This window comes from Leucopleurus acutus, assembly GCF_964270905.1.
Source record: "Leucopleurus acutus genome assembly, chromosome: 11".
In the NCBI taxonomy this organism is placed as follows: domain Eukaryota; kingdom Metazoa; phylum Chordata; class Mammalia; order Artiodactyla; family Delphinidae; genus Leucopleurus; species Leucopleurus acutus.
In genome coordinates, this window is record NC_139152.1 from 99,985,965 (window position 1) to 100,009,639 (window position 23,675).

The following is a 23,675-nucleotide window of genomic DNA, read 5'->3' on the forward strand; positions in this document are numbered from 1 at the left end:
CAGAAGCGCCACACTGTTTGTGTTCTTCATTTACGCCCTTGTGTCTTAGAACTGTTTCTGACCCTTGGCTGTGCTTTATTAACGTCAGATGTCATTAGTACTAGACCAACAGTCATCTTCCGTAATTTGGATGGGGTTACTTAACGTTCTCTCCTCGAAATTTTAATTTCACTTTGAGCTGTTTATTGTTACTTCCAAAGGCGTTTTGCAGAGGTAGTCACTCTGACTGGTATCTGAGAGCTTATCTTTCGAGATTTCTTTGAAGAGAAAGGGGCTCTGTTTCAAGTGTGATAAAACCTGCTACTCCTTCGCTGTCGTGTGGGCAGAGCTCAGAAGCTCGCGGTCAGACTGGCTGGAGGAAGGACCGCACTGGGCCTCCCCCAAGTGTCCTCCCGTCGGCTGTGGGCCCTGAGGACGGCTTAGGGGCAGTGGGGTGGGTGCTGGAGCCTGCATCCAAGCTAGGCCCGCCCACTGCAGGTGTGTGACCTCGGACAGGGCCTCAGCCTCCTGTGTCTGATGAGTTTTCTCATCAGTAGAATGGGTTTTTAACACCTCCCGCAGGTGGTGTGTTTGTGAAGGTTGAATACTTTCTGTGAGTGCTTGTAACAGCCCCTGACACATGTTGTACACTCTGCAGGTGATAACACCCGCTGCTGCCATTACTTTTATTATTATTACTGTTATTATTTTATGCAGATAAACTGGCATCTTGGCTTACATGAGAGACACTTAAGTTAACTCCTCTGGCAAAGCTTTGCTTACATGGAAGGTAGAAATTCATTCAAGCCAGCAATTCCTTTATTCCAAAGAGCACAGAGCACTATAGAAATACCCTCCTACCTGGCTGCCAGGGCCTTGAGTGGGCTGCCTCTTCTGGGCTCTCACTGGCTTCTCTTCATAAGCTTCTCAGTCGTCAGAGCCCAGGGACCTCAGGTTACGTCACACCCTTTTCCAGGTTACGTCACACCCTTCTGCACCATCTCCAAGTGCAGCTTCTCTTCATAAGCTTCTCAGTCGTCAGAGCCCAGGGACCTCAGGTTACGTCACACCCTTCTGCGCCATCGCCAAGTGCGGCTTCTCTTCATAAGCTTCTCGGTCGTCAGAGCCCAGGGACCTCAGGTTACGTCACACCCTCCTGCGCCATCGCCGAGTGCGGCTTGCTGCCGGCGGTGCCCCTGGATGTGGGTGGAGACTCTGGGGCAGCAGCTTTCCTTGAGAAGTTTACTGTGTCCAGAAAGCCTCTCCCTCAGGAGGCCTCCCCTGCAGCCCAGAGGCTGAGGCTGTGTAGCGCGGGGTGGGGTCTGTGTGCATGTGTCACTGATGCCTCACGTACAGCTCAGATCTGACGGGAGAACTGGGGTGCCTGCCCTTGTTAGAGGACGGAGGCCAGGCACCAGGGAGCATTCATCCTGAGGTGTTTAAAACTTCCCTCCTGTGTGCGCCAGGAGCTGCAGTGGCCCAGCCCGGAGTCCCTGCACACACGTGAGCACACGTTCCATAGAAGGGCTCAGGATGACACGGTGACAGTATAGTGTGCGGGGACCCAGGAGAGGGGGAGGGGGACCCCCCATGGGACAGGCCCTGCTCCGCATCGTGAGCCTCTGCTACATGCCCGGCATGTGCCAGGCTCTGCTGAGCACGTCACACGCAGTGGCTCCTGTGGAGTCTCAGAAGTGAGGTTAGAGCCCTGCCCCAGATACACGTGGAACCGCTTGGTGGCCCCAGGCCCTGTGCTTTAAGTTAGAAGTGGCCGTGGTTGGTTCTGATCTGAGACCTGTTGTGTGGCAGACGCCAGACCGACTGCCCCTTACCACGCCCAGCTTTGAGGTGGTGAGTGAGATGACTCCAGAATGCGCAATGGACAAAATTAGTTTCGGTGCCGTAGGATCCTTTACCACAAAACCCTGTGGATGTGAGGTACCTGCAAGCCCAGCCCTCGCTCGGCCACAGGCGCTTTGGAGTGGGGAGCGCGTGGTGACTGCGGACCCGAGCGGGTATCATCTTCCCGTTACTTCACCGCCACACTGACAGGCTCGCTGGGCGGGGTGGCAGCAGCCAGCCTTGGGTGCCTGCGCTTTAGCCATCTGGGATTCGTGAAGGACAGAAGGCTCATCCCGGCCAGGGCCCAGGCTGAGGACCGTGGTTCCGCGGTTCTTCGCCCACGTGATGACGCTGACGGGCCTGGCGAGATGGAAGGGCGGCTCAGGCTCCCGAGAGGGGCCTTCAAGCTGGGACCAGCTCATCTCTCCCTTTAGACGTTGGGTTGACGGAAAGCAAGTCGTGCTTGCTGAGGACAGTGAATGGAGCCTTTGTTCCAGAATCTTTAAGAAACAGGTTATGCACAGAGACAACATTTCTCTGGTTGACCCTTGTATATACGTTAGGATATTTCTGTCAGATTCAGCAGTGTTTTATTGGGCCTTTGTACCACTTCTTTGATGTTCTAGTTCCCTAGAGATTTAAGAGACCGAAAGGCAGCCTTGGCTTTCAAAGCAGTGGTGTTTCTGAGATGACTTTTTCCCTCGATAAAGACTGAAAACCTCTCCTCCTTGTAAGACGTATTAAACACCAGTGTTGCTTTATGTTCTTCGGACTGTGACCTGCAGTTTACAGATCTGCCAGTTATTTGTTCCCCCACCCTCTGCTGTTAGTTGGGGTTTATTCTACCGTGTTCAGTATTAACGATTAGCCGTTAATTGGCAAATGAGAGCGTACACATACATTGATTTATGAATGCTGTTAGGATACACTACAAAACCTAGAACAGTCCGCATCGGCACGGCACTGAAACACTTGAACCACAGATGTGCCCTCGTATTAAATTGCAAAAATGCAGAGGGAAATTAGACATCAGATAGACCAACAATTTGGAGAAGGAAGAGGGAGCCCAAAGGGTGGTTTGTGCTGGTTACTGAACACACACTGGTTTCCAGCACCGTGAGAGGAGGCCGGGTGCACAGTCTGCACAATGAAGACTTCCACTTTAGTTTTCTGAGTGAGAAGAGTGCGTAGTTTAACTGAGTGACTTACGTGGAAGTTGAGAGAATCGTTGCAGATGAAGGCAGAGCTGGGATGCGCTTTACTGCGCAGTGAAGTTTCTCTTAGTTTGGAGGTAGCGTCGCCTCTGCAGAAGTGGTTGGCACTTCATACAGGAACACTAACGGTGTTTTTCAGGTTTATTTCCTCCGCGAGGACCCTCTCTTGTCTGTGCCCCTTGTCATAGGTAAGTTGCCCTCCCTCCTCTGCCCCCGGCTCGCCCCACTCAGGTGCCCCCTGTGGCGTGTTTGGACAGGTTCCTCCTGCAGCAGCCAGAGCCTCATTGGAGCCTGGGGTTCCCTGGGCAACCGTTTGGGAAATGCCTTTTTTTTTTTCTTCTCTCCTCAGAAAGTGAATACTTGAAGAGCAGGGCAGAGGTGGGTCAGGACGCCTGCAGACGGGGTCAGGGTCGGAGACCTGGGCCCACCGGGAGCGTGGCCGCCGAGGTGCACAGTCTCTCCGACTCGCGTGGCTGGGAGGGAAGCAGAGCTGGTTATCTCAGCAGGAGAAGTCATCCTGTCGGTGTCATATTCCGCGCCCTTTCTTTCCTTCGGCTGACAGAAATTGCCAGATCTTGAAGTGTTTGGTTCTCAGCAACGTAAAGCATTTCCAGAACATTTTCAAATCCAACTACTGCTTTGCAGTCTGAAGAATTACGCAGTTTTACCATAGTCTGAGAAGGTACTAGTTTAGATGTGGAAGCTGTTTATTAAGCATCCTCACCTTGAGGGAGGTCCTGTCATGATGTGGCAGAAGAGGACATGGTTTCGTGGAAGCCTAATGACATGGTCCTGCCTGGTATGGGGCGTCCTGTTCTCAGACCAACTTCATCAAAGGTTTCTGACGTCTGTTCTGTGGCCTACTAAGTAGTACGCTTTGGAAAGTTTGCCAGTACATAAACTCCTTGCCATAAACGGGTTTGTTGTCTAAAAATAATTTTTAAAAATATCCTGGAAGCAAAATTAAACGTAGATATTATGTATAGTAGACATATTTGTTATATGTACATTATACATTTTATATTAAATATAGATATATATATTACACATCTACAGGTATATTAATATATAAAACACCATTTACAGATACTACGCATATAGTTTTGTCTGTACACACATATATATCCTGAAAAGTCGGTAAAATCTTCTATCATTTAAATTGTTTTAATTTAAATAGTTTAAGTTTTTCAGTACCAGTTCCTTTAAAAGCTTATTTTTTCATTCAACAAATATTTATTGGTTCCTTCCATGTTCTAGGCCAGAGTTTTGCAAACCTTTTCTGTGAAGGGCTGCATTTAGTCAGCAGTTTTGGCTTTGCTAGCCATACTATCTCCATCACAACTCACCAGCTCAGCCGCTGCAGCGTGAAAGCAGCCGTAAACAGTTCATAAATGAATGAGCATGGCTGTGTGCCAGTAAGACTTTATTATGGATACTGAAGTTTGAACTGCAAATAATTTTTGTGTGTCACAAATTGGTATTCTTCTTTTGATTTTTTTCCCCAACCATTTAAAAATATGAAAACTACTTTTAACTTGCAGCCATGCAAAAACATGGGCCGTAATTTACCACCCCCTGTTCTCAGCAGCCTTCTAGACACAGCAGTGACCAGAGCAGAGTCCCTGTCATAGCGGGGCCTGCGTCCCGGGCACCTGCAGGACTTTAAGTAGCACTGATTTCAATAACTGAAAGTTAGGTGGCGTCTTTCTCATCAGACAGTTCCAGGTTTAATGTTTTAACTCACCTAACTTGACTTTAAAAGTGAATTGGGCACATACATCTGCTGGTTGTGGACTCTTTTTCTGTCTCGGTTAGTCCCCCAGCCTACATCCTTCTGCCCTGCCCTGTCTCCTCACCTACCTGGTGCAAGGCTGCAGGGCTCAGCATGGAGCCCGCGTCCTCCCGAATCCCGATGCACCACTGCCGCCACACGAGTGCTCGGCGGGGGGTGGGGCAGGGACCACTTCTCGCTTGGACTCACCAGGCCCTGTGGTTTCCAGGTGCTCAGTCCCACGCTCGTCTCTGTGGCTCCTTCAGACACCACGTGTTCTGATGAAGAGCTGGCTGGACTGTCGAGTCCTCACCCTAGTGCTGATCGCAGGGTGCTTTGAAGGCAGTTTTGTAACAAACAGGCTCACGCCTTCTGTTTGGAGTCGCCATGGAAACGTTAGAAGCTGTCTTTCTAAAGGCAAGCAGACAATAAAGCACTTCGAGTGTTAAGGATTAGAGGCTCTAGAAGATGTTTAATTTTCTCCCCCACTCTTGCTTGCTTTCTGTCTCCGTAGAGAGGGAACAAGAGGGTGATGTGAATATTAACCGGGGCACGCTTTCATCTCCCTGTGACCCTCGAGGCTCGGCCTTTCCTGCGCTAACGAGGGGAGTCGTGCGTGCATATTCATAAGCCGGGCTTGGGCATCAGACACTGCTCACGGCGGGGACGGGGGTGCAGCTTTCCGTGCTTCTCTTTTCGACGCAAACGTTATGAAAGCAACGACTATTAAAATTTGGTTTTTTAATTATTATTAAGTCGGAGACCCTAGACATTAGTGCCAAAATGTTCCCACTGGAAATAGGGACAAATTAGAGGACCTTTGTGTTTTTATTTAATTTCTAGGCAGACAGTACAAACCCCAAAATGCTGTGTTTGTTTAGGGTAGAGATGTAGCGCACACCTTTAGTATCTGCCCAAGAAGAGCGTGAAGCGGCACATCGTGAAATCCTCCTTAAAGAGGAAATAAGATCAGTTTCACTTACAAAGAATATGAACTGTATACATTTAAGTGAAAGTGTTGGGGGTTGCACTGTTGTTCGTGTGTTATTTCTGATATTCAAGGTTCTGGAAGGGCATTGACCCCACTGTGGCTTTGTGGCCTTCCTCCCCCCGACCCCTCCCATGCCCTCCACTTAACGTCTTTTGCCCTTTGAATACCGGTTTCGGAAGAAGACTAGATTGCCTTTGCTGCCTTGGACTCCAGTGCTACCTCCGCTGGGTTGTTGATATGGTGGCTCTACCAGGAGCCCGATCCGTGGGAGACGTGACGGTCACGTCCGTTCCTGAAGCCGTGTGGCCCAGCGGGTCTGTCCATCAGGAAAATCGTCATCAATCTCGTCCTCTTCCGTGCTCCTTTTTCCTGCATATAAAACGGGGATCGTGTAAGTTTTTCTACAGAAATGAGATACTAAACACTTCTTAGAACACCGTTATGGGACTTCCACAAAATGTGCTAGTTACCCCCGCAGATGAACATGATTGAAATCCACCCTTGCATCTGTCCACATGGGAATTCTCCCGTGTTTTGTTGTCATGGACCTCTTATTTACACGGTCCAGCTTCCTTGCCCAGGTTGCATTTACTTTCATCTAGTCTCTCAACCCTGCAAAGCCCTGAGTCAGGAAACCACACCAAGGACTGTTGCAGAAGGAAAAGCACAGCCTGTGTGGGTCACTACAGTGCCACGATGCCTTCCTGCACGCGCGTACACAAACGCACACACACACACAAACGCACACACACACACGCACACGGTGAGTGGGAGATAGCGTTTGCTCACTTGGACATCAGGCAAACATTTCCCAGCACCGTTCTTGGAACGGAGGACAGAAGGGTAAATAAGACATCAGACTTGCTTATGAGGAGTTCACAGGGTGTTCAGGCGGACAGAGATATAAACAGATAATCATAGCTCATGTGACGTCAACAAACACATTGAGAATCCACTCTGTGTCAGGACCAAGCTGTGTGCTGGGGATCTAGAGGTGGATTCTGTGTGGCTCCTGGCCTTGAGAAGCTCATAGACACCTAAGCAGATAAGTAAGTGCAATGGGATGAGAACTAGTTAAAAAAAAAAAAGGGCAGGGCGTGGGAGGAGGTGTTTTGGAAATACAGAGCAGGCGCGCCTAGCTTATGCTGGTGACGGGGGGCTGGGACAGAGAGGGTGGGCTTCCAGGAGCGTGAGCTCGGCTGTGCGCCCTGTGGGGAAGGGGCAGGTGAGGGGAGGCGTGTCCCAGGGCAGGGCCTCATGTGTGGACAGACAGGTGGGGCCTGGCGAGGTGATGTTGACAGAGCCTGGGGTGTGAAGGGCACCTGGCACAGAGGGTTGCGGGGACCCTCTGCAGGGGTCTTATTTGCCCTGTAACTGAAACCATTTGACAGTTCGAGCTCTGCATGGTGGTTCCTTCCCCCAGAGACACTCGGCATTGGCAACTGGCAGTGACAAGGCTGGCATCACATTCCTCGATTACAGAGCCAATCAACCCTCCAGTTTTGAGGTGCTTGTGATGCATTTCTGGGAATTTCCCTTTTCTTTCAATTATATTTAAGCTTCCTGGTTAGGAAGCTTCGGGAAGCAGCTTTTTGCATCTGTCATTTAGCGTTAGAGAGTTGTACCTATGAACTAGAATTCTCTAGGCTTGCCTAAATTTACCCTCAGATGTTCGCTTTGCCAGTCGGTTCTCATGATCACTGCCTCCCCCTTTTCCTACAACAAATGAGGAAATGGATTTGAGTACTGATGATGTCCTGCATGAGAAATCAGTTGTAGCAAATGATTCATTGTTGAGAAATTTACTGATGTGTTGGAAGTTTCTGTCGCCCAGGATCATTATTTTTATTCTCTATCCTGTCACAAAGTGGGGGTTTGGTGATGTGGCAAAGAAGGAGAAACGCAGATTTAGGTGTTTGTTTGTTTGTTTTGCGGTACGCGGGCCTCTCACTGCTGTGGCCTCTCCCGTTGCAGAGCACAGGCTCCAGACGCGCAGGCTCAGCGGCCATGGCTCACAGGCCTAGCCGCTCCGCGGCACGTGGGATCTTCCCGGACCGGGGCACGAACCCGTGTCCCCTGCATCGGCAGGCGGACTCTCAACCACTGCGCCACCAGGGAAGCCCTGATTTAGGTTTTACGTGTTGTGAGTACTTGTGTGGATTCATCTCCAGGAAAGGAGTACCGTCTTCTAAAGGACCTGGGCTTTATCATGAGAGGATGACAGGCAATGGCGAGATGAGAACACTTTCCCCAGCAAAGGGGGCGGCTGACTATAGAATCACATCAGCTGGGCGCCGGCAATTCCCATTCTTTGCCCTTTGGAACATGTTAGCCATTTATACCCCCGAGCGGTTTTGATGATAAGCCTCTTAAGACCAGTGGGTCATTTCCTCCACAGCGTTTGCTGATCCTCTTCCTCATGCAGCCCCGCGGCCCGTCCTGGAGGAGCTGGGGAGGCGGGCCGGCCGGCAGCTGGTTCCTGTGTGGGGTCCCAGTGTGATCCGGACTGCGGGCCAGTGTGGGCTGTGTTGGAGGGACTGACAGGGAGCAACCACAAAATGCTTCCTGAACGCGAAGCTGGTGCATTTCCTGTGTTTCGTTTGCCTAACTTTAGTCTCAGGCTCACTTTTTAGTTTCCTCTGAGGTTATTGCACTAGGGAAACAGTTTGATACACTTTCTTTGTGCATATGGCGGCCTTTCTCTGTGGCTTCCTGTGTCCAGACGAGGAGCCAGAAGCGTCTCGGCCCCAGCCTCACCGCCGTGCTGGGACGCGCGACGGGATCAGGAGTGCCGACTCAACAGCTGAAGGACCCACCTCTCATACTTTTTGGGGCACAGAGCCCCAGTTCTGGCATCAGAAATGCCTGCATGGGAAACGTCTGGTAATAACGAGAAAGGGCTTTTTTCCTGCTACCTTCCATCTGATCTTGGGCAGGGGGGCCTCTTTTCGTTGGAAAAAGTGTCTGTTCCACGCTTGGCACTTTGTTTCTTCCGAACCAACAGAGGGTGCCAGGCCCACTGTTCTTGGTATCTCTCTGTGTCCCTGGATCCAAGACTACAGCAGTTTTTATACAGCCTTTAGAGAAGGACATCTAGCCGCAACTTAATGCCTTTGTGAGGTTCACGCAGCTCTTGGTAACTAAATCAAAGACTTCAGAAAACAGTGCAGTCATTCTGTATTCTTCGTAAGGTGTCTCCTGTCTGCTGTGAAAGACGCTGCGCACAACATTGAAAATTAGGGCCAGGGCACAGTGAGGCGCAAGGGTGGGATGCTTGCTGAAGGGCACAAGGATTCAGACTGAGCAGTAAGTCCTTCAGAGTCTTCCTTCATCTTTAAAATATGGAGTGAGGGAAATTCCATGGTGACTCCCAGCAAACAGTTCTTATCTGTAACTGGGCTTACTTTAAACAAGACGGTTTTCTTGTCTGATTCCAGCCTGGCGTCTTCATGCCTCATCCTGCAGCGCTCTTGCTCCTGGCCTGCTGACTCAGTAACATAATCATCCGACGTACGTGCGCGCGCGCGCATGTGCAGTGCTGCACACAGGCTTGTGCTCACATACCTCAGGTGTGACTGCCCTAAGCCTTTGCTTCCTCGTTCGTTCATTCAGTTCCGTATCTCTGTGGGCCGGTTGCTGGACATCTCACACGCACACACACTGGACATGCGTGTGTACGTGCGTGTCATAACTTTCCACTGTTTCTCGCTTTGCATGCGCACTCGTAGCGCGTCCTCAAGAGGAACGCGCTGATTCTGGCCTTCTAGGGTTGCTTGCTCCTCTCCTCCTTTTCCAGTGATGCTCGTGGGAAGTCCTAAGACAGGAAAGTACATTGGCAGATTCCTTCACTCTGGTTCCAGTTCTGACCCAGTGGGTGGTGCTCGCCATCCGAAACCTCACGGAGGACAATAGCCAAAACCAAGACTTGATTGCCAAGATGGAGGAGCAGGGCCTGGCAGACGCGTCCCTGCTTAAAAAAGTGGGCTTTGAAGTTGAGAAGAGGGGTGACAAGCTGATTCTGAAGTCTACTAGTGACACACCTCAGCTGGTAAGTATGCCAGAAGGAGTGGTCATTCCCTTTCAGTTTGTAGAAAGTGGTCCCTGCTTCCCTGTCACCTTGGGTGTGACACAGTTCCTTCATAAGAACGTGGATGGGAGTAATTTTGCCTTCTAAGATGGCAAAGAAAGCCCTAAATTTAATTGCAAGTAATTTTTCATTCAGGCTTTATGCTGCCATTTTCTTAAGAGAGTTGAAATTTCAAACTCGTTCTAGGGGAAAAATAGAAAATGGTATCGAAATTTTCACATGGTCTAAAAGTTTTTGGCAGCAATTAGACTTTCTTTAAAAGATAGCTAATGTTCAGCAATGAAAAGAACACAAAACTCCTTGTATGATATTAAATGAGTTGTTTCAGGTTTCTTTCCATTACTTCTATCGTTGACCAAAATTCTCTGTATGTTTTTTCATTTGTTCTTGTAAATAGCTCTGTTACATCTGCAGTTTTGTTTCTTTTTTCTTCTTAGTGAATGAACTCTCCATCCAAAACTGAATTTTTGGAATCTGTTTCGTGGATTTTTCATCTTCCGCAGTATGTGAATTTGCGAGTGTTTGAAGATTTATTAAGCACAAATTCAAGAACCGGTGAATCTTTTAGACAATAGAGTTAAATGCGCATAAGCTTAAAAGTGAAAGTACATGAGTATTCTGTGGTTTCTTTGCTTTAAAAATGTAATTGTCTGGTTTGCTTTTGTCCCCGTGGATACAATGTGCGCTTAAGTGATATATTGTACTTACTGTGGCCGCAGATAATAAATTCCTCTTGTTGAGCGCATGTCCCTTCCTTGGCAAAGGCTTGGAAGTTTGCTCGGTCCGCTTGCCCCTCGGCGGGTCGGCCTCCTTCCCTTCATTGTCTCTTCCCGTGGGGTTTTCTGGGCTGTGGCAGGCAGCTGAAGTACTTTCTCACTGTGATTAATTCTAGCAATCTCTTTTCACCCCTTCTGCCTTTCCAAAACATTGACAAGACTCATTTCCAGTTAATTAATTCGAGAGAGGCTGAAGAATGGAGGGCTGTCCCTCTTCACTTTAGGTCCTGGGCTGTGTTGTCACTGAGCCCTGTCCCTTTGGAATGTGGCGGGAGTGAGCGGGTGAGGGAATGTGGGGGCCGTTAACTCTTCCCTTCCCAGATCACCCTAGACTTGGGCTTCTCCAGACCCGTGACGTTTACCAGCCATGCCTGCATCTTACCCACTGTTAAGGCTGTAAGTGGGAAGGAATAGTTCATGGTCGTCTCTGTGTGCCGGGCCACAGTGTTAAACGCTCATCCGTGTCTTCCTCAGTTTAAAAAGCACCAGTCTTGGAAAGGCACACCACTCGGTTTTAGCCAGGGCTTCACTGGAATTGCGAGAGTAGCTTTGAAGAGGTGGGAGGTTAATTGACCTGTGTCTGTCTGTCTGTCTGTACCTCTCTCTGTATAGACACACACTCAGAGGTAGAACTGGATTAAGTGAGCACTAAAATCTTTGTAACCACCCAGATCATTAATACAATCCACAGAAACTCTCACGGGAGGTCCTGCTGCAGACGCCTAAAACATGTTGTCTTCTTGAGCAGCCATGTTACTAAACTAAAATACCTTGTGAGGTTTTGCACAATTTCTGTTGAACCTTCCAAAATGAAAACAACAAAGACCCAACCAGAAGTTCTACAGAAATACCAACCGTTCCAAAGTAAAGTGCTCCTAGGTTTCTGTAGCCATACTTAAATTGCTTTGTAAAAACAGCTTTAAGCATGTTAAGAACAAAATAAAAGTTTTCCCATGTGTGATCTGACGGCCTCTGTATAACTGGAGAAATACCAGCTTCTAGGACTGTGATAATCTATGAAGAACATTTTTTTTCCTCTCATTTGTGACATTCCATCAGTAAAGAATCCTTTGCAAAATTCACCTTGCATGAAGAAGTCATTCTCTTCTGGGACACAAAGAGTTAAAACCTTATTCTCTAAATAGAAGTCTGGCCAAAGGGAAAAAGCAGTGGGGGTCCCTTTTTCCTTTTAACAAGTTTGCAATAGACACTTCTTTTTTTCCTCTCAATGGATGTATGCACACCAGTGGCATCACACAAACATGTCGGTATAAGCCATATAATAACAAACACAAATAAATAAAAGGGAGCCTGTGAGAATACAGAATGGGGTGATGGTTATGTGTTTGCTAAATAGGAAATGTAGGGCTTGCATAGTGAAAACATGCCGATGGCTGCATTGTGGCAGCTTTTGATGCCTTTGGACAGATTAATTCCTGAGCACAACAGCTTCCCTGTCCTCTGCCAGCGGACTTAGAGCTTCTGAGAACCTTGTTTTACATGCTACAGAGGATTAAAGCACCACCTCAATCAGTCATTTAGAAGGGGAAAAAAAAAGGCAGGCCAGCCTTACAAAATTTGTAAAGAGACAGAATGGTCACAGCAAGTTTTGTGACCGTATTATTGCTTTCAAGAGCAAACTGACAAAGCAGTTCAATTTTTTAGCCTGCTTCATTCTAAAAGGTAGCAGAGAAAGGCTTTTCTGCTTGACATCGAGTTCAAGTATTTGCAGAATGATTTCTTTAATACCTTAATAGTGGGTGTTAATATTTCAAAAATATTTTTCACAGTTGTAGTAATAAACCATTAGGATTTGTCCACGTGTCCATATATATGAATACATCTCATGGGTATGGCTTTTTTGGAAGGTAATGCCAGATGCATTTTTGTTCAGTAACTTCTGAAGCTAACCACCATGCTTTGGAAACTGCTGAAAGATGTCCATTTTGCAAAATGGGAGGTAGAGGAATGATTGAGGTCATCTGGGCTACCAATTAGTAAATCTTAAATCAAAAAATTTAGATTTTACATATGGGTATCTTGTGTCCGTTAACTTCTGAAGGCACTGATCTGCTTTTAACAGCAACACCTGGGATTTAAATGTTACTTAAGTGATTTTTCACTGTCCTTTAATTATATGAATAATGATAAGATGAATAAGTAAACAAAGGTGACGGGACAAAAGTGCCAGTTTTTGTTTGCAAGAGGAAGACGTAAATATATATATTTCGCCATCAATAAGTTCTACACATAAAGGAATCAATTTTTGTATGAGAGACAGTAAAATTAAGACAGAATTTTTAAATGCAGAGAAGGGAAGGAAGTACCTTAACATTTAAAGTCTACCACAAAACCAGTCCTTTGGAGGAAAAAGGCCCTCTCAGTGCTGTCCAAGGTTCTGATAATTTCAGCTCCAGTGGCCTGAATATGGAAAATCAATTAAAAACCATTTTTAAAGTTCAGATTTTTTCCCTTGTATTTATATGATAGAATATCTGTTCTCTTCTTCCCTGCACATTTTAATATATTTATTTGGATTTTTCAGGTCAAATGTTATCTGGGTAGTATTTTACAATATAAATTTGATTTACCGTCTACAGTGTATATGAATCTTAAAGGAAAGCTTTTTCTGTAAATGTAGTGGTTACAGTGTTAACTCATCCGTCAGACTTTCCTCATCACAACCATAGACAATTATGTCAATGGAAATGACTTTCTGAAGGTTTTGATAGTTGCTTACTCCTGCTTAAATTGCAGCCTTAAATTAGGAACATTAAGTTAAATGTTTCTTTTTGTTTAAACAACATAATGGACCTTCTTCATCTATATATGAAATTGCGTTATGCTGCTTTTACTTCAGTTGGGCGAGAGCTTGCGTGTTTTACAGCCTGGATCTGGTTTTCACCGCCGCTGTGTATAGCATGGTGGTTGAGAGCATAAACTGAGTGAGGGCCTGGGCCCCAGGCCCCTTCTGCGGCTGCGCAACTGCGGGCAGATTCTGTCATCACTAACGTGGGGCTTGTCACACCAGCAGCGTCCAGGAGTGTGTAGGAGGATGAACCTAAACGAGCGTGGAGTGCTCGGGGTGGTGCCTGGCTCGGGGGGAACACTCGCTGATGTTGGCTGTGTTCTTGCTGCAGCGACACGCACTTCTAAGCCTCTGACACCTTCATCGTGAGCCCAGCTGACGGACGTGCGTGGGAACTGCGCCCAGTCTCTTGCTCCCCGTCTCGCCACAGTGCTGGACATACAGTAGGTGCTCACTTAGTGTGTTTTGTGTCTTTAACAGATACCTGTATGATGCTTTCTGTGTACCACACGACGTTCTAAGCACCTTAAAAATATTCATCACTTCATCCTCATCGTAATTATACAGTCTGTTCCAGTATTAATCCCATTCTATGAATGAGGAAGTTGAGTTGCAGAGGTTAATGCCCGGGGTCACACAGCAGTAAATGCTTAATGATTAATTGCTGTGGTTAATTAGAAGGGAATGAATGAGGGAAAAAATATGGCTTCCTTCCCCAGAAGCGTAGAGAGTAAATGTAGCAGAAATGCCTAAACGGTGGCTGTAGACGGGGGAGGGCCAGGGGAGCTTCATGGGTAGAGCACGGGCTTTGCAGTTAGAGCAATCCAAGCTCAAATCTCACCTCCGCTTCTTGCTAGCTGCGTGGCCTTGAGCAGGTCGCTTAACCACTCTGAGCCTAAGTTTCCTCCTTGAGCAATGTACCAGGCAGGTCCTGGGGATACAGCAGTAAACAAGACACAGTCCGTGCCCTTGTGAAGCTTACCTTCTGATGAAAATGGCAAAGTTAACAAGCAAACAGATAAAAACAAGAGTGTCACATGTTGTAGTAAATGCCATAAAGAAAATAAGTAAGGTGAGGCTGTAGGTTTAGTTTTGACCTTCAGGTGACCAAGAAGGCAACAGCAAGAGAAAATTCACTCAGACAGATGATTCTTTTCTTTCCTTTAAGTAAGCTAAGTAGTCATTGTGAGCAACAGAGGGGAGGGGCTGTGTTTCCAGGGACTGTTCTGTCAGTTTCCCTCCCTCCCTCTCCGTGCCTGGCTGTCCCTCGCTCCCAGCCAGCCGTCTAGAGACCACCTGTGGATGTTCCTGCCCTGATCTGCACAGCGGTTGGAGCCATCATAAGGTCAGCATGCAGTGGTCTGTCCTCTTAGTGAGTGGTGAAATAAGACAAAAATAATCAGGAAGGATAGTAAGCATTTGATCAGTGCTGTTGGCACGTAGACATGTAGAGCAACACACCCAACAACTGCAGAATACACATTCTTTTAAAGTATATATGGAACCACTTACCAAAATCGGTCCTTTTGCCGTGCCATGAGACGAATCTCACCAAATTTCGAAGGACTGAAATCGCACATGGTATATTCTGACCCCAGTACAACTAAGCTACATATCAATACCAGGAGGGTAACTCGAAAATCCCCACAATTTTAGAGATTAAATAACATTTCTCAAATACCTAAGGTTCAGATGAAGAAATGGAAATTAAGAAATATTTTTAACTGGATGTGAATGAAAATGCTACGTGTCGAAGACTGCGGGCTGCAGCTAAAGCTTTTCCTAGATGGAGATCTATTACCTTAAATGCACGTGAGAAGAGAAGACAGAAAACCCGTAACCGAAGCACTATCTTCAGTAGTTACGAAAAGCACTTAAAACCACAGTTGAAGGTTTTTAAAAAGAACTTAAAACCACAGTTAAAAGAATAAATATGAGAGCAGAAAATAATTAAACAGGAAATAACCACAATAGTAATATTAAAAAAAACACACACACAAAAGACAAAGCCCAAAATTGGTTCTTTGAAAAAATACATTCGATTGAGAAAACTGTGGTAAGACCAATAAAGGAAAAAGAGCACCTAGAAAATCATCATCACTACAGGTCTCGTGGACGTTAGACGCCCATAAAGGAATACTGTGAATACTTCACATTAGGAGATTTGAACTTCAGATGACATGGACAAATTCCTTAAAAAAAGACGCAAAATGAAATAAAATCTTATAATATTTAAAATACTGAATCTTTAAAAATTCCACAGAGAAAACTCCAGGCTCAGCTTCAGCAACAGATTCTACCAAATTTTAGAAATACTGCTAACCACACACAAACTCTTCCAGAAAAAGAGAACATTTCAGAACTCTCTATAAGGCCAGCATGATCCTGATAGCAAGATCTGAAAAGTTTATTGGAAGAAAAGCAACGGCCAATCTCACGTGTGAACATCGATCCAAAGATCCTAAACACGTTAGTAACAAACTATATTTTAGAGATGCAAGATCGGGGTGACATTTTTTTTAAAGTAGTAAACTGCATTAACAAATTAAGACAGAATCATAATTCGTGCAGAAAAAAGTTCACAATAAAATTCAGCATCCAACATATTATTAAAACACCTTAGCAAATTAGGAACAGGAGGGAAGTTCCTTATTCTGATAAGGAGTCATCTCCAAAAACTCCCTCAGCACATACCGAACTTGATGAAGAAATGTTGAAAATTGTCCTCTTGACATTAATAAGGCAAGGTTAGTCACAATTCACCACTTAGGTTGGAAAAGTGAAAGAGCTGATGGAAAACATCCCAAAAAAGAGGTGGAAGGGTAGTAATCGGAAGAGGACTCAGGACTGTTTATATAGCTAATGCAGAAGTCTGTGCGTAAAATGTTAGGATGAATCAATGAGTATAGCCAGGTTACTGAATACAAGGTTAATATACAAAGATGCATTGAATTTCTACAGACTAGCAACAAATATTTAGAAAGTAAAGATTTTAAATAAATTCTGAAAGAAATGCAAAAAGCCAAGAATAGCCAAGACACTGAAAGAAGAACGCGATGGTTAAAACTATTCAAAGCGAGATCCTTAGTATTTTATTGGCACAAGGATAAGTAAATGGACCAAGGAAGCAGAGCAGAGTCCGGAAAGAGACTCTCACAAATGGAGACTGGGTATATGTTTAAAGTGGCATTACAGAGCATGGGGAAAGGGTGATCTTTCCAAAAAATCATGCTGAGACCATTGAATATCTATAGAGGGTAAAGGAAATTGACCCCTACCTACCTTGTACCATATGAACATATCAGTTCCTAGTTGGATTGTAAATCTGAATAGGAAAAGCAAAATGCTAGAAATTCTAGAAAATAAGTCTCACAACCTTAGGTAGGGTAAGAATTCTTAACTATGTTACAAAAACGATTACAATGGGCTTTATTAAAAACTAAAGAATCACCTTTAAGAGACTGAAAAGGCAGTGGGAGGAGTGATTTGAAACATACGTAGTTGCCAAAGGGTTCATATCCCAAATGTGTAAAGAAAGAATATGTATCCGTTAAAAACTTAGAAAAAAATGGGGACAAGACCTGAACAGGCACTAGACACAGAAGATACCCATTTCACCAACAGACACACGAAAAGGTACTTAACCTCCTTAGTAATCAAGGAAATAATTAAAACCACAATGCAGGGCTTCCATGGTGGCGCAGTGGTTGAGAGTCCGCCTGCCGATGCAGGGGACACGGGTTCGTGCCCCGGTCTGGGAGGATCCCACATGCCGCGGAGCGGCTCGGCCCATGAACCATGGCCGCTGAGCCTGCGCGTCTGGAGCCTGCACTCTGCAACGGGAGAGGCCACAGCAGTGAGAGGCCCGCGTACCGCAAAAAAACAAACAAAAAAACACAATGCAACACCACTGCTCCCCACCAGAATAGCTAAGACCAGCAGTGCCATGCGTGGATTGGTGAGGATGTGGGGCACACGGGACTCTCGAATGCTGCTGGGGGAGTGTAAACTGGCGCAACCTCTTTGGGAAGCAATCTGGCATTTACTGTTTGCTAAATTTGAAGATAAGCGTAGAGTGTGACCGGCGATTCCACTACAAGGATCATACTTGACAAAAATACATGCGTCGGTGAACCAGAGGCACAGACGAGATGCAAACGTTCGTTATTTGTAACGGCCAGGACGTGGGAACAACCCAAGTGTCCTCAGCAGTGACACACTCACAGAGTGTGAGACTCGACAGCCACACTCAGCAGGGGTGGGTTCCCAATGTCGAGTGAAAGACGCTACGCACAGATGATTACTGTATGACTGTTTCTTTAAAGTTCAGCAGATAGGACCGTAGAAGCAGGGAGAGCAGTCACATGGGTGTGGTCACTTTGTGATCGTTCACTGAGCTGTGCACTTGGTTTTGTGTCCTTCTCCGCATGTTCTATATTCCACACTAACAAAAATGCTCCCCTGCTCCCCTGGGTGCAAGTTGAGCTGCTGTACAGAGACCCCAAAATACTGTGGCCCCACCAGACTGATGCTTCCTTCTCATCATGTGATGAGTGGCCTCTGGGCTGTCACTCGAGGTAGACGGGCAAGCAGGCTGGGGACCGAGAGCCCTGGGGGCCGGCAGGAGCCCAGTTCCTCTGTGTCTGGCGACTCTGCCGTCTCCTCGGGTGCCACCGCTGCACAGCTGAGGTTGGGTGACTACCGCGCGCCTATTTCCTGCCTTTGGGAAGAAGGAAGGAGAGGGAAGGGCAAGCACACATCTTACACTCTCCTGTTGGTGCGAGTTTAGCCCCATGGCCACACTCGGTCCTGAGTGAAGCTGGGCCGGGCTGTGTCTAGTCGGGTGGCCGTGTGCCCCCCTCAGGGCGCTGGTGGTCCCTGACCACAGGAAGGAGGCAGAGTGGGTGGTGGGGACAGTTGGTAGGGTCTGTCACAACACCCAGAGTTGTGATGTCGAGCCCTGCGTGGGAGGGGTTTCATCTCCCGGCCCTTCTTTCTAGTGTCCCCAGCCCCCTTCTTGTGCGGCCCAGGGCTGTTTGGGCAGATGTATGTGGCTGGAATGTCCTGAAGGATAAGGTGGCCTGAGGATACACTCCACACTGCCCGGAGGGAGTGTCAGGGGTCAGGCCTTAGGAGCCAACCGTGTCCGGATCCCAGAGCTGAGCATGAAGGCAGGGCAGGAGCCAGGGCAATTCAAGAAAGAAAGAGAAGCCAGGGCACGAGCAGAGAGCGGGGGATGGCGACGGGGGCGCGGGGGTGTGAAGCCCAGGGTGCCTTCCCTTCAGTAGGAGGCCCCCACGGCAGGGAGCTTTGGGAGTCCTTGCTTGAAATGCGCAGGTGCCGCGGCCAGGTCAGGGCCTGGAGGACTGACTCGTGCAGTGAGTGGCTCACTGTCTGGGGGGCCAGGAGGGAGCAGCAGGTGAGGCCCCGGGGCTCAGGAAAGGCGGGGTGGAGCCCCCGCGCCCTGGATGAAGGCCTGCAGGCCTAAAGGTCCCCATGAGCCTTGGCTTCCTTGTCGGTAAAACGGCGAGGATGCGGCAGCGCCTGTGTTAGATTCTCGGGCACATGGAACCTGCAGGATGTGCACACACACCCTAAGAGGCTGACTGAAGGAGCTGCGGCCTGTGGCTAGCGGCAAGTCCAGGAGAGCCAGTGGTGTAAGTTCAGGGCGAAGGCCTGCGAGCTCCATCCCCAGAAAGGGCCAGTTTCACTTCAAGTCCAAAGGCAGGAAAAAAACCAGTGTCCCAGCTCAAGGCAGGCAGGCAGGAGGAGAAGCCCTTTCCCAGGGGAGTGGCAGCCTTTTTGTTCCGTTCGGGCCCACCGGGGAGGGCCGTCTGCTCCACCCACCCAGATGCTGGTGTGGACCGCCCTCCCAGGCACGCCCAGAGTCACGTTTGACCCCTTGTCTGGGCACGCCGTGGCCCAGTCAGCTTGACACAGAACGCACCATCACGCCTTCTAAGGGTCCTGTGAGGGTCCATGAGGTGGGGGACGTGCATGTGCCTTGTCGCAGTGGCCACGGGGGAAGGGACACTTAGATGGCGCTGCTGCCCGCCGGGGCCCACGTTAGCTGCTTGTTGGACTGCCTGCATCCCCACTGGGCTAGCAGGCCAGTCAGCAGGGCCGGTGTCTGACGTCCCTTGCGTATGTAGCACCGTTAGGGGCTGAATCATACCCCCACCCCGTATTCATGTGTTGAAACCCTAACCCCAGCACCTCAGAATGTGGCTGTATTTGGAGACAGGCCTTTAAAGAGGTGATTTCATTAAAATGTCAGGGTGGGCCCTAGTCCAGTCTAACTGGTGTCTCCATGTAAGAAGAGGAAATTTGGACACACGGACCCCAGGGCCCTGCACGCCCAGAGGGCCGATCCCATACAGAGGCAGCAAGACGGCGGGCGTCCGCAAGCCCAGGAGAGAGGCCTCAAAGGGAGCCACCCCTGCCGACACCTTGATTTCAGACTCTGGCCTCCAGGGAGAAAGGGTTTCTGTGGTGTAAGTCACCGGTCTGTCATCTTGTTGCGGCAGCCCTAGGAAATTAACACAAGTGCACAGGGCTCGGCATTTGCTGAAGGTTGAAGCAATAAGACGCTTTACCCTTGTCCTCCCCGAGCCCCCTTTGTAATGTCGGGAGACAGACGTGGAAACAAGCTACAGTTCCCGCCGCGAGGTGACCATGGGAACAGAGGGTGTTCAGAAGAGGCTTCCTGGAGGAGGCTCTGGCGGCAGCTCGCGGTGGGTGTGGGCTGGAAAGGCGCTCTAAGCAGGGAACCAGGAAAGAGCAGTGCCTCTGGGAACATCCTCACCGCCGCTGAAGGGTTCCCTGCTGGGGAGACCTCGAGCCTCCCTAAGGAGTTGGGGCCGCGGCCTGAGACGGTGTGGGGCTCTCCGGCCCCCGGCAGGAGACTCTCACTCTGGCAGCTGCAGACGTGTTGGATGAAGCAAAGCTGTTGGCACACGGGCCAGGCGAGAGGCAGCCTGGTGGAGCAGAAAGCCTCGAACCAAGGTCCCATTCCCGAGTCTGAGCTTGGCGAGTTACCTGGCGTCTCCGAGCACCAGCGTCTCCCTCTTAGCGTCAAGCCAGAATCAAGGTGAGCATCGATCTGACGGTTTAGGTAGGGGCCTCGCTCTCGGAAGACGCTCCGCCTCCGCGAATGGCAGCTCTCCTGGGGCTCCCACAGGGTGGGGTGGCAGGAGCAGAGCAGGGAATCCTACTCCCGCCCACAGAGGGCAGAGGCAGGGCTGGCTCCAGCCCCGCCCTGCTGCCTTCCACTGGATCCGGGTTGGGTTCCTCCCACTGTGCTCCTAAGTCCTGCTCAGTTTTTCAAGCCACCGTAACACCCTCCTCCTCCAAGAGGTTTCCAAAGACGTAGGTTCTCCTTAATCTGCACCTTCCACCAATCGCTGGGCTTTGCAGCCACTGCCTAGTCCATTTCCTGTATGAGGACCACTGACTCGGGAGAGGTGCTGGGGGAGGGAGGCAAGGCTGCTTCGCCGACACAGCAGGTCGCTGGAATCTCGGAAATGACTTGCACAGAGCTCTGCTCTGATGACCCCGACGCTTGGCCAGCTGTCCCTCCCTTCCACATATAGCAAGTGCTGTGTACTATGCTGGGTGCTGGGACAAGGTGGTCAGTGGTCCCCGTGCCGCTGCCAGTTCTCAGAGGGAGATATGCTGGGTGCTGGGACGAGGTGGTCCGTGGTCCCCGTGCCGCTGCCAGTTCTCAGAGGGATAGACATTTATCAGATCATCACAAAAGTGCAGTTACGGCCGTGCTAAGTGTCCAGAGGGACACACGGGCCTGTTGCGTGCATAGTGGTGTCCCATCATACCCATGCCCATCACACCATCAGCACCCCTGGAACTCCACAGCCACTCGGCAAAACCTCCATTCTCGCCCAGCGTCTGGCCCCACTGTCTCCCCTCACTTTCCACTTCACCAGGGCCCTTGAACAGGAACTCCCAACATTTTTCACCACCAGACCGTCAAGCCTTCCTCCTCTGCACCCACCTGTTCCTCCATCCCTCCCGTCACGTGAAGGAGCCTCACCTTCTTTCAAGGCAGGTCCCTCCACACATGCAGTGGTGACATCCATTCCATTCCCACAGGGATCTCAGCATCAGGCAGCATCTCTCGTATCATCAGCCTCTCCCTCCTTCTTGCTTCCTTTCCAACAGGCTCAAGTTTCAACTGTCTTTAAAAAACATTCCAGATACCCTTTCATTATTTAGCTCAGTTGTCTTCACACTTGTTGTTCACATTTCACTAAAAGAACTTTGAAAAAATCTACACCAACATTTTTATCTTGAGTCTTTATAGTTACAAACATAATTTGCGACAAATAGTAGAGATGCTTTAAAGAGAACTATTACATCACCCTTTAAATGATTTTAATAGAATTGAAATATAGAAAAATGTGTTTCCCAACATAATCCATCTTAAAAGTGAATGTGCTTTTCTTTTAATGTTTGGAAATAATATTTTTACTTTGTCTTCTGGAATCTGCATTTCCACCTTATTTTACTCACAGAATTGTATCCTATTGTAGTATTTTTATGCTTGAAATCATACAAAATATGTATGATTTCACATACAGAATTAAATTCTGGCCATAACAGAACTAGATTAAAACCCATGACAAAAAGATACCCGGAAAATATCTGAATATTTGGAAATTAAAAAGCACACCGCTAAATAACCTGTGGGTGAAAGAAGAAATTATAAAACAAACTTAAAACGTTCAAATGATAAGGAAAACACAATACAGTCACATCCCTTGGTATCTGAGGGGGGTTGGCTTCAGGACCCACCGCAGATACCAAAGTCTACAGATGCTCGAGTCCTACTGTCAGCCTCCGTATCCGAGGTTTGCGTAGTACTGTAGGATTGGAAAAAATCCGAGTATAAGCGGACCTGCACAGTTCAAACCTGTGTTGTTCAAGGGTCAACTGTGTACGAAAATTCTAGAAATGCAGCTGAAACAGTGTTTAAGGGAAATCTGGAGCTTTAAAATGCTTTGTTAGAAAAGAGGAGAGATTTAACATTGATGATCTCAGTTTTCACTGTAAAAACCCAGAAAGAGAAGAGCTAATGAAACAGAAAGTCAGTAGAAGGAAGGAAGCAATACTGATAAAAGCAGAAATCAATAAAATAAGAAATGGGCAAACAGAGAAAATCAGTGAAGCCATAAGCTGGTTCTTTAAGAAGATTAATAAAGTTGACGTATCTCCAGGGAGCATGCTCGAGGAAAAAGAAACCCACAAAGAGCAGCAAGAAAGATGGGACATCACTACAGATCCTACAGACGTTAAAAGGAATGAGGGAATATGAGGGAAACGTGACCAACTTTATGCCAAAAAAACCCTGAACACTTAAATCATTTCTGTCAAAGACATGACTTATCAAAATGGACACAAACAGAAACAGAAAATCCAAATAGCCCTACGTCTGTTAAACTGAATTTGCGATTGATCTTTCCACAAAGAAAATCCCAAGCCTCTTTCTTTGATCTCAACGCCTCTAAAGCATGCCGCACATGGCAGCCGGAGTGACCTTTCCAGAGCACAAGTCTGCCCTGTCATTCCCCTACTGCAAAGTGTGGCTTACTCCGCAATATGACTTTCGAGGCAGTTTGATCCAGGTGCTGCCTGCCTCTTCACACCCTCGTCTCTGACCGCCATCCTTCCCCCCTCCGTGCACACATACACCCGCGCACGCACGCACACTGCAGTGCGCACGCGCCTGGTTTCTACCCCGCTAGTTCTCTGCTGGCAGAACCCGGCCCCCCCACCAGGGGGCATCTGGGAATGTGTGGGAGCATGAGTTGTCACAACCACTAAGGGCTGTCACTTGACATTGAGTGGGCAGGGGTGTCAGACATCCAGCGATGCCTGGAACAGACCCCACGGTGAGAATCGCGCTGCTGAGAATGATGCCACGAGAACCCCACTGAGTCTTGCCGGACTGAAGTTTCTCTCGACGTCACCGCTGGGAATTAGACCCGCCGTTAGCTCTGCCTGCAGCCCCTTTACCTCATCTTTACCCGCCTAATCCTGACTCAGCCTTTGGGGCTCTGCTTCCAAACATATGCCCAGCAAATTTACTGCGTTGAGTTTGCCTCCCTCCACCTGCACCCCTTTTAATTAAATATAAGTCCGGTTCAAGTCCAGGAGCAAAGACTTTTAGTTTGGATATACTCTAAGCAC

At 48.2% G+C, this 23,675-nt stretch overlaps 1 protein-coding gene across 1 annotated transcript in view; it reads left to right on the forward strand.

Moving 5' to 3' along the window:
• The window catches only part of ATXN10 (ataxin 10), a 153,878-nt gene extending 142,222 nt beyond the window's left edge, over positions 1 to 11,656 (forward strand). Inside the window, exons 11-12 of the mRNA XM_082850221.1 lie at positions 9,658 to 9,845; positions 10,322 to 11,656. Of these exons, the coding sequence (XP_082706347.1) occupies positions 9,658 to 9,845; positions 10,322 to 10,324 (191 nt within the window). The 3' untranslated portion in view covers positions 10,325 to 11,656. The remainder of the gene's footprint in view (positions 1 to 9,657; positions 9,846 to 10,321) is intronic.
• The last annotated feature ends 12,019 nt before the right edge of the window (positions 11,657 to 23,675 follow it).